The following is an 11502-nucleotide window of genomic DNA, read 5'->3' as shown; positions in this document are numbered from 1 at the left end:
GTTAGCCAGGATGGGCTCGATCTCCTGACCTCGTGATCCACCTGCCTCGGCCTCCCAAAGTGCTGGGATTACAGGCGTGAGCCACTGCGCCTGGCTGGTATCTACTGTTTTAAGACAACCAAATATATAAAACACCGTACCTTCAACAAAGCAGGAACAGCCAGATAAGGAGGTGATAATCTGGTTTTAAAAGAGCAATTTTTGCTTTAATAAAAAGATGAATTGTGGCAATCCTTTGGATAGCAAGCTTCATTTTCAAAGTATTTAACACAACGAAAGATCTAAATACAATCCTTCTAAAATACATTTATTAGGTAAAATAAGATGTAACTATGTAGTCTAATCTATGCCAGCAGCCTGAAGCAATGCAATCTGACTACACGATCGGGCTTGAACCCAGATAAAACTACTTGAGGGGGTACTAACTATTGCCAAGCAGAAGTACCAAGTGGGTTCCTCAAGTAATCATGTGGTAAATGCAGCTCCAGGTTGGCCAGGCCCAGGAGCACTCTGCTCTTTCACTCCTGGCAGCCTTGTCTGTGTTGATGGAGTTGCCAGAGCTTTCTCTTTTATCAAAATGCCAATGGATGCCCACATTAGCTCCCAAGACACTGTCTGGGATACTAACAGAACTCCTAAACAACCCAGGTAGTTTAATATCCTTTTCAAACAGTATTTTATACCACACCTATCCCAGCTTCTCCCAAGGTAAAGAACTCCTCTACTGATCACTTAAGAGTCTTAGGGAGGACCAAGAAAGTGAGAGACTGAGGGGATCCCGACAATCTGAAATTTTACTGTTAGAGTAAGTAACAGGGCACATAAGCAAGTATTCAATTAATATTTGGCACGAAAACCACAGAACTGAGGATCAAGAGCACTACTGACAGCAATAGAGAATCAGAGAGCAGAGGTCACACATCATCATTATCACGTTAAGATTTACTATTAAACAGAGCTCTGTGAGATATTCCTTTTAAATAAGTGATAGAAATCCTTTCATTTAAATGCCATATTTCATAGATTCTAAGATGTACTTTTATCACATCTTTATGCAAAATCAACTGGTATTTTATAATCAAATGAAGTTTTAAAAATTGTAATTAGAACTTTTTCCTTTTTAGTGATACATAAAATAGTAAGACAATAGTAAGTTGCACAATAGATGCAATATAGGTGGCCCTACTTTTGAAATGGATTAGAGGACAATTACTAAGTATCTACCTTACCTCAAAGACAGAAATATTATTCTTTCTGTAAATCTCATTGGCAGGAGGATGGAACCAACCACATTTCTTCATGTGCTGCTGCAGAATAGTTCTACTTTTCATATATTTTAGACAAAATTCACAAAGATACAATTTGGGAAGCCTGTAAGTGATAATTAAACAAAAAAGACAGGGCTTTATATTTTAGAGAATTTCAAACTTGCACAATTATCATCTTTTTGCCTCTCATTACTACCCAGGTAACAGGTTTTAAAAAAACAAAAAACAAAAAAACTGCATATGCAAAAATATTGGATGGTAAAATGACAAAATATATAATTCAAATAAATTACTGTATCTTGTCTCATATTAAGTACTGAGATGAAAAGAAAAAATTAATTTAGTTGCTATCAATTTGGATAGTTATGCTTAAAATATTACCCTAGAATTAAAGCAAATAATATTTGCTAAGTAGGTTAACACACACAAAAATGTTTGGTTTGTGTGAAGACCACAACTATTTTTTCAAGTTCCCACTTTGAAAGCAGCTTTTAAAATATAATTACAATTTATCTGAAAACATCTAACATTCTATTAAAGTTTTTCCCAAGGTTTATTTACGGAACACGAATCCTGCAGGTACTAAGAATTTCGTGCTCAAATAACGGCAAGAGGGCACATGCTTTTTCCCACCTTTCCTGGGGGATTCACAATGTGCATTAATTCTTCCCATATAATCTCACATCTTATTTTTATTTTTTAAACTGTCATTCAATTCAGCACACTAAAAGCTTTCAAGGAACTTTTGTACTATAATATTACTAAACATCTATGGTATACAATATTGTTTTTCAAAATCTCTAATGTTAGCCACACCAATACAACTTGTAATTATATTATTAGTACAACCACTCCAAAATTAAGCACTGAGTGAAACAAATAATGAACTGGCACTATAAATTAAAGTCAAGAAGCAGGAGCTAAGAGCATGGAAAGCAATGTGTCGTTGGCTACTTTGTTTCCACTGCATTCTGCCTCAAGCCCCACTATTCAGGAGGAATCACCAGATGAAGAGGTTTCTCCTTCTTCACCACCAGAGCTACAAACTACAGAATGAAATGGCTCCTTATAAACTTCATCATCTAATACGAGCACTAAATGTATTAAATAAGCCTTACAGGTGACCTATAACTGCGAGACCACCTTCCTGAATACCTGGATTCTGACTAATTTCTTTTTGAAGAGGAAGAATGAGTCTCCTTATGTAGATGTAATGGGTGGCACCTCCCTCCCTAACTGTTTTACTTACCTCTTACCTGTGCTAAATTCTCAATGAGCAGTCTTAACTTGTCACGGCATGAAGATACAGAAGTAACACTATCTGTGTACAGTTTCACTTTGAGGGCTAAATATTACAACTAAATACTTCCTATGATACGAATCTGAGAAACTTTAAAAATTTTGTGCTTTTTAAAGTATTTTTGTAAAAATGATAGAGTAAAAAACAGTGACAGATCATTTACCAAATCATGGTAAAGATAAATGCCAACTTTAACAGCATCCAATCCAACTGTTAGATCTTAGCACAGAGACATGAAAATAAAGTACCATTTATGTTAATTAGCTAGATTTAGTCGTATTTCATAACGTGTATATTTCAAAACATCATGTTGCACATAATATATGCAATTTCATCTGTCAATTAAAAAATAGAAAACATTCAATAAATGCTAATTACTTTTCTGGAAACAGAAGGAAGAGAGGGGAGAGAGGAAGGGAGAGAGGGAGCAAGGAAGGGAGGGAGGGAGAGAGGGAAAGAAAGTACAATTTATTTCCTAAGGTCTGTGAGAGAAGGCCAAAAATGTTTAATGCTGTCACAGTAACCAAATTGCTCAAGAAACATCAGGAGAAATAAAAGCTCTGAGAAAATTACTGTCAAGTCTTCTCCAGTAAATGAAGAGTTCATGCCACTTCCTTAGAATGGCAAGATGTATGGCATGTATGGCATTTAATTGATGATTAAAAAAAAGAAACAACTTTCGTGAACCTTATTATGTGAAAAATAGTAAACTGAAAACAAGCATTGTGATCTACTTTATTCCAATCCAGTTCTCGCTGGAAACATTTTAAAAGCCCCTTACTTTATTAGAACCAAGCCCACTGGGATGACACTGCTAATCTAAAGGGAATCATCTGGAAAAACACTACTGGAAAACCAAAATATTTCTAGTAATATTATAAACAACTGCCGTTCTCTCACTGAAAAAAGATCTATCATAAAGAAAGAACATGAGACTGCATGAAATGAAATGTATTTATAACGATTATGAATACTCCTAGCTCTGGAGAATCTTGTTGGGGGCTGCTTTTAGTGATCTTCTTCCTGGCAGGACCTAGGTCTCAGCTATCAAATATGTAGCTGTACGGTGGTTTTGATCAACTGTACGTGAAGTGTCACCTCCACACTGGAAGTTTATTCTAAAGTCTGCCGCAACGCTGACAACCCAGCCCATGGAACCAGGGCTGTGCTGCAGCTGGGCGTGCTTCTCTAACTTCTAGAATGATGCAATTATTATTCTCAGGAATTTCTACAGTACTTTCTGGCTTCTGAACATGGCGCAACATAGTAGCAGTTTGTGCAGTCAACTTGTAGCAAATTTTTAATGTAACAATATAATTTATACCAAATATTACTTAAATCTAAGATTATGGTACAAGTCAAGTGAGATCAACCTAGATATACATGTTACATGGAGTAGCACAGGCCCAGTGGTTAACGGTTATGGCTACGTAGTAAGAGAGAAGTGAGTTTCAAGTTCTGCCACTTATACACTGTACTGTCTGGGACCAGGTCTGCAAAATGAAGACAGTAATATTCATCTCACGGAATTACACCAGAGATGCTTAGTCCAGTACCAAGCTCAATGGACGGTAATAACAGTTGCTATTGCTTAACAATTATTATTTGTATTCTTCTTTCATCAATTTTACTCAATAATTTAATAGCCAAAGGCATTAGGGATCCTATTTGGTTTCTTCTTCAGTAACTAGAATGATGAGAATAATTAAACTGGTTCTAGTGACAATCTCATAATCTAAGCATCAAATAAAGCCCAGAGGAGAATCAAAAGGCAGAGGAATCTTCCTAGGCTACTCTATCACCTAGGAATCTGCCTCTTTAGGATCTCAAAGCAAAGAGATTATTATAAGCTAAGCTCTAAGCAGCACAGGAGCAGAGGGCATCCCATGATGACAATTTCTTTTGCCTTAAGCCTATCTATGTCATGCTCTTAATGGCAGAGTAGGTTTCATGATGAACCTGTCTCTGCCATGTGTGGGCACCACATGGCACTGTGGGAGAAATTCATAGTTAAAACCCTGTTTTACACTCCATAATGTCTGAGACTTAATCACACTGCTCCAAATGAAACAGTATTATTGCTTCATTGTTTTGTTTTGATTTTTAAAGACAGGGATACAAGATTACTTAGACAATGCATACACAAATATTTGGATATGAAAGGACATTCCCTAAAGCATAATCTCACTTCCCAAAAGAGGTTGTTCTTGTGATCTTTTCATTTTTGTTTGCTCCTACTGCCCTGTTTTTGTACGTTACAGTGTTTAAAACCTTTAATAAGAAAATAACTTATAAGTAGTTTAGCACAAAATAATAAATAAGCAGTAACAAAATTAAGAATAGAGGTTTATTATTTGGAAAATGTAAGATCTCCAAACATTTTAGTCACCTCAAGTTTCAAGTTCACTTAAATAAATATAATTTTTAAAAAATGTAACCGAGAACTATGAATATAAAGATAGCAAAAAGTCATAATTACTCAAGAACCTATTAAAAATTACAGGATATTTTCTAATTGAAAACTCAAAGAACCCTACCCAATGGATGAAAAAATACACAGAAAATGTCTAAAACTGCTTAAGGAAGTTGATGAACTTTACAAGTTCCTACCCTGTTTCTGTTTTCTATTGTTTCGTACTATACTTTTTTTAGTTATTTTTTGATGCCATTATTTATTCTTTTACTGATAGTCTCCTCACACCTCTTTCTAATGAAAATCTCATCAGAACAAAAGTTACATTTTCAATGAATCCTTTAAACATCTATTTTAAAAGACAACAGTTTATTATTCCATTCTCATCATTCTCTTGAATGATTACAGGCGACGTGTCCTTGCCATATTTCTTTTCAGTCATAAAAGATCTTGGCTATTCAGAACTCCTGAGGAATAATACATATTATACATAATATATATATGTATAATATATGTACATATATAATATGGAAATGCAAATACAGTGTAACCTTATCTTAACGTCAGATTAACTGTTGTCAGCTCATGATACCATGTGCTGCCTTGAAGACACACCACAGTGTTTGGGGATAACTGATCCTACAGTAAATGGCCCTCAATTGTTGTGTTTCATGAGCTTGTATGTTAGTTTCCCGGAGTTTTGCTTTTTCTTCTGTTTTTGTTTGTTGTCACTTTGAGGTCGCTGTCTGAAATGGCATTCTTACCCTTATTTTCCTACTTCAACTATAGACTAGAGAAGCAAGTTATTATACGGAAAGAAAAAGTTAAAAGATAAATGAGTTTTACTGGGTGGCCCTTTTAACAACTATACTGGCCTATTTCTAGTTTTTTTGGAAATAACCCATGTTAAGGCACTCAATATATTGTAAAGTACTAAATAAATTTTGCTAATATTTTGGACAGGCAATGTTACTAAATGGGTGAAAACTTACAGGATGAGAATATTCTGAACATGTATTTAACCCACAAAGCACCATGACGTATTATTTCTTGTAACACCCTGCTAAATGGGAAACTGAGGCATAAGTAGTTTATAGATTAGAGAGCATTAATGTCACTACTGCACTTCAATTAACTAGTATTTAATTTTCTGATCTCATCTTATTTCATCTTTTAATTTTAACCATAAAGAAAAAATATAATAATTGACATTATTGAGCACTTACCATTTTCTAAGTGATTTACATGCTGTAGGTCATTTAATGGTCTTAATAACCCCACGAAGTAAGCACTATTACTATCTCTGCTTTATAGATGAGGAAACTGAGGCACAGAGCAGTTGGGCAGCTTTTAAGGTTACATAACTTGTCAATTTCAGAGCTGAGTCATGAGACCACTTTAGCGCCACCAAGCTGGTGAGTGATCAATGGTTATTAATATATCTGGAAGCCCAAACTATTTATATATAATTTTACACCATTTGTCCAATTTTTTCTGGGAAAACACACCATTTACTAAGTTTGCCAAATTATAAATATTCAGATCAAAGGCTAATCAACTGAAACTTTGGTCTCTCAAAACATACCTTGAGTATTCTTGAGGATATGGGGAGGAGTACCAGGTGTGAATTTCATACTTCCCAAACTCAATGACAGAGGGACAGCGGACTTGTGGATCAGGGGGACCAGTCACTCCAACTTTCTGTGCAGTCAAGAAATACATTCAAAAGTTAGCTAAATTAGACACACTGAGATAACAAAGTTCTGAATCTAAATGTTGTCTTCTCAGGACTCCAAAGGAGAAACACGAAAACAAAAACAAAGCTAGAACAAGCTAACATATTTTGAAATAAGTTATATTATTCCTTAAATAGAGCACCCAGATGAAGAATAAAAATGCTAATAAATCTCTTGGAAACAAATGCATTTGGTGTTCCTGCATTTCTACATTTAATAACACTAAAAATATTTTCCTCAACTAAACTCACTCTTAGTGACTTAATATTAAAGAGAAACTGTTGCTACTTGGAGATATAAGATAAAGAATAATTTACAAGTAAGGGAGAGGGACACTGCATATTTGCTGAAGTCCTACCACACTGCCTCTGCTGACAACAATGGAGATGCCCTACTGAACACATAAGCACACAAAGGATGATTTTCTAGTTTGGGAAAGTAGATATTTAAGAGAAATATAAAAAGAATCAGACAAAACAAATATCAAGAGAGTCTTCATTTTATACTACGCCTAAAATTCCCTTCATTACTAGCTCTGCATAGATTTAACCAAAGAAAAAGATACTGTTATATATAGACCTTCTTTTTTCTACCTTCTCTTTACAATGAAAACAATCTATACGCCCCTCATCCCTGCAATAATCTGAACTACACTATCCAAACAGAGAATAACTTTTAAAGCCTTTATGACTTCCCTGACTTTCTAGATCAGAAACTCAAACCTAAGTACGTAGCTCAAGAAAACAAAGGCTGTCAAGGGTCTTAACACGTTAACTCAAGGGCAACGTGACTTGCTCTGCACCCAATCTAGCAACAGATGCATATACACACTCATGTCCATGTGTGTGCATGCAGATTTATCATGGATGCTCTATAAATACTAATTGACAAGCAAAAGACAAAGAGTTTAGCCTAACCAAATACAAGTATTAATAACTCTTCCCCAAAAGGACAACTGAAATTATCCTTCAATTTTATACTTTAAAGACCACTAAGAGATTAGTAAAAATTCCTTGTTGGAGCATGTAGACACACACACATATTTTATAACAAAACTAAAAAGAACAGAGATTTTTATTCATTGGTTTTACACAAATTCATTTCTGAAAAAGAAGTCTCTTCACCACTTCACCATAACTCATTAGAGAACTCTCTGGTCTTTCCAACCGTTCTCTTTTATAAAAGGCCAAGGGACTTAACTCAGGTTTCATACTGGAATGTAGCCAAGTGAAACCTCAAGCTCTTCCTTAGACACCTCAAAACAAAAGACAAACATCTGTTTGTGGGATGAATTGTGTTATAACACCAACAAGTACTGGGGCTCCTCCAAATACAAAAACAAAAACAATAAAGAATACATAACACAGGGTTAAAGTAAGATTTCTTTCATTTCTCAAAACCCAAACAGAACTTTGTAAAAAGATTTTTTAACGGCTGTTCTTGAAACTACATTTTAGAATCAACTACTATAACTCATAAAGTAGTATCTTTTCATCTATCTTCACAACTCAAAGTAGTAACAACAGTATAGGAAACTTGCAAAATAACCAAATACCAGAAACCAGATCTAACTTCCTGAGGCAAGGATCAGATAGAAAGCCCGAAAGTCAAAGTCAGGCACCTGCTGCAACACTGCCTGTTGTTTGACGGTGTTCCCATCAGCTGCCAGCTGCTCTTCTAGGCGGATGCCCGACGTGAAAGTGGATATCCAGTTCCAGTACAGCTGTTTGCACATCACCACAACTACGCACGTCTGTCCAGAATGGGACCTGTGGGAGGTTCCCCTCTGCCCACATCCGCCCTTAACCTTTGCACCGCGAAACGCTCCTACACATGCGCTCATGTGCGAGCCCGCCTCCACTCCCAGCTCCCCTGAGCAAGCCTCCACAGCAAGGGTGTTTCCTCTTACGAAGGTTTAAAAATTAGCAAGGCTCTCTACACAGGGAGGAAGAAATGGCTACCTAGAAACCACTCATTCTAGTCCTAACCAAAATCAAACTGTCATATCTGAACTATAAGGTTATCTTTGCTAAGTCATTTTATTTTAACATTTCAGCCAAAGTACGTTTTCGTTAAACATGTCACTTTCCAAAGCAGCAGGTGTCTAATATAACCAAGGGCACAAAATATATTTAAATGTTTAACTCAAGTTCTGCCACTTCATGTCCTCCTGATTTAAATATGCCAAATTATTTAAAAGAAGACATACATTCCAGGCAAGAACTGACCTTTTAATCTAAGATAACTAATAGGGAGTGGCAAGGGGGCAGATTAAATGCACTAGTAATTGGGCTAAACTAAAAGAAAACTTTATGCCTACTGCTAGATAATAAAGCTTTTATTACCACCGGTTTATATGAAAAGATTATTACTCTTCTACAAAAAAATTAAGCTTCCATTAAATGACTCATCTAATTCCAATTTCTAACATTAAAAGGCCATTCTTGTAGTATCTCCAACTCTCGATTTAGTAGGGACACCAAAATTGTGTAAATAATTTAACAATTTTTGTAAACACAGAGCTGCTGCCTTCCCCCATCTGTCCACTGGAGCACTCTCATTTGCCCTTACCTCTCCATTCCCCATGGGGGTGCAATGTTTTGAGGAGAGAGGGGGGTAACTCTTTATTATCAGTGTGAGGCTGGGAAATGTGGGGAGAAGAGATGTCTTTTTGGCATTTGAACATTTTCACACAGAAACACTACAGTAAGTAATTCCATTCATTAGGGATTAAGTTACATGATGAAAGAGGTATGAAAGAACGAATTCACATGCTCCACAACAGAGAGAGTATGAATTTAAGAACTAGAGCAAATCAGCATTTGTGGAGCACGTACTGTGCTAGACTCTGACCTGAGCCTTATGTCATTACCTCCTTTGGTCCCCACAATCCATCCTTCAAAGTAGAAAACAATATACCCACTCTGCAGATGAAAAAAATAAGCCTCAGAGAGGTTAAGAGGCAAAAGCACCGGGGCAAGAACGGCAAGTGAAGCATAAAGACAGAAAAGAATGACATGGGTTGAGATGTGACGGAAGTAGAGATAGCCCTCAACTAATTCCTCTCTAAATTCCCAAAGTTTGTAAGTTTTTAAAACCTGGAACTTGGTTTTCCAAAGAAATGAAGCTACAAGTCCACAAACTCTTAACCCAAAACCCTTGGACTAGAGTAGAATGTGTTTTGGAATTCTGATTTTTTCTAATTTTATAGAAGTATTAGTACATACATGTGTATAGTATATGCATGTGTATAGCCCTAGTAGGATTTGGGGCAGCACTCCATAATCAGACACACTAAAATTTCTTTAGCAAAGCATATGAATATTCACATTAACTGGCATAAGTAAAGAATATAAATAGTCTCACGTCAGGTGAGATCATGTTTTGCCAGTAACTCAGTTCAGGTCAAGTGGGACCTTATTGCAAAATGAGTTGGAAAAAAATTTCTTTCCGTTCCCCAAAGAAGATATACAGATGGTCAATAAGCTCATGAAAAGATGCTCAACATCAATAATAATTAGGAAAACGTAAATCAAACCACAATCAGATACTACTTCACACCCATTAGGATGGTTATTATTTTTAAATGTAGAACACCAGAAAATAACAGATGTTGGTGAAGATGTAGAAACACCAGAACCCTTGTCCCATTGCTGGTGGGAATATAAAATGGCACAGCTGCTGTGGAAAACAGTATGATGGTTCCTCAAAAAAACAAACAGAATTACCACATAATCTAGCAATTCCACTGCTGAGTATAGACCCCAAAGAGCTGAAAGCAGTTCTTTGTATATGGGTATCTATTTGCACACCCATGTTCATAGCAGCACTATTTACAATAATCAAAAGGTCGAAACAACCCAAGTATCCACTGACGGATGAATGGATAAACCAAATGTGGTACATACATAGAAGAGAATATTCTCCAGCCTTAAAGAGGAAGGCAGTGGTCGGGCACCGGTGGCTCACTCCTGTAATCCCAGCACTTTGGGAGGCCGAGGTCACGAGGTCAAGAGATTGAGACCATCCTGGCCAACGTGGTGAAACCCCGACTCTACTAAAAATACAACAATTAGCTGGGTGTGGTGGCACGTGCCTGTAGTCCCAGCTACTCGGAAGGCTGACACAGAAGAATCGCTTGAACCCGGGAGGCAGAGGTTGCAATGAGCCAAAACTGCACCACTGCACTCCAGCCTGGGCAACAGTGCAAGACTCGGTCTTATAAAAAGAAAAAAAGAAAAAAGGAAGGCAATTCTGCCACAGACTAAAATACAGATGAACCTTGGTGACATTATGCTAAGTGAAATAGCCAGACACAAAAGGACAAATATTGTATAATTCTACTTATGGTACCTAGAGTAGACAAATTAATAAAGGCAGAAGATAGAATGATGTTTACCAGGGGCGGGGGGGGGATTGGGAGTTGTTTAATGGGTACAGAGTTCCAGTTTTGCAAGATGAAAAAGTTCTGGAAATAGATGATGGTGATGATTGCATAACAAGGTGAATGTCTTTAATGCCACCAAATTGCACACTTAAAAATGGTCTGGGGCCAGGTGCGGTGGCTCACGCCTGTAATCCCAGCACTTTGGGAGGCCGAGGTGGGCGGATCACGAGGTCAGGAGATCGAGACCATCCTGTGAATGGTGAAACCCCGTCTCTATCAAAAATACAAAAAATTAGCCGGGCGTGGTGGCGAGCGCCTGTAGTCCCAGCTACTCGGGAGGCTGAGGTGGGAGAATAGCATGAACGCGGGAGGTGGAGCTTGCAGTGAGCCAAGATCGC

At 37.0% G+C, this 11502-nt stretch overlaps 1 protein-coding gene across 1 annotated transcript in view; it reads right to left on the bottom strand.

Moving 5' to 3' along the window:
- Window positions 1-11502, bottom strand: part of KAT6A (K(lysine) acetyltransferase 6A) — a 140739-nt gene that overhangs the window by 28874 nt on the left and 100363 nt on the right. The window contains exons 9-10 of the mRNA XM_012001563.1: window positions 6567-6682; window positions 1230-1371 (exon numbers count right to left, since the gene is read on the bottom strand). Coding sequence (XP_011856953.1) covers window positions 1230-1371; window positions 6567-6682 — 258 coding nt within the window. The remainder of the gene's footprint in view (window positions 1-1229; window positions 1372-6566; window positions 6683-11502) is intronic.

This window comes from Mandrillus leucophaeus, unplaced genomic scaffold (assembly GCF_000951045.1).
Source record: "Mandrillus leucophaeus isolate KB7577 unplaced genomic scaffold, Mleu.le_1.0 Scaffold664, whole genome shotgun sequence".
Lineage (NCBI taxonomy): Eukaryota > Metazoa > Chordata > Mammalia > Primates > Cercopithecidae > Mandrillus > Mandrillus leucophaeus.
The sequence above is the reverse complement of the archived record's forward strand: the minus strand, read 5'-3'. Positions and strand labels throughout refer to the sequence as shown.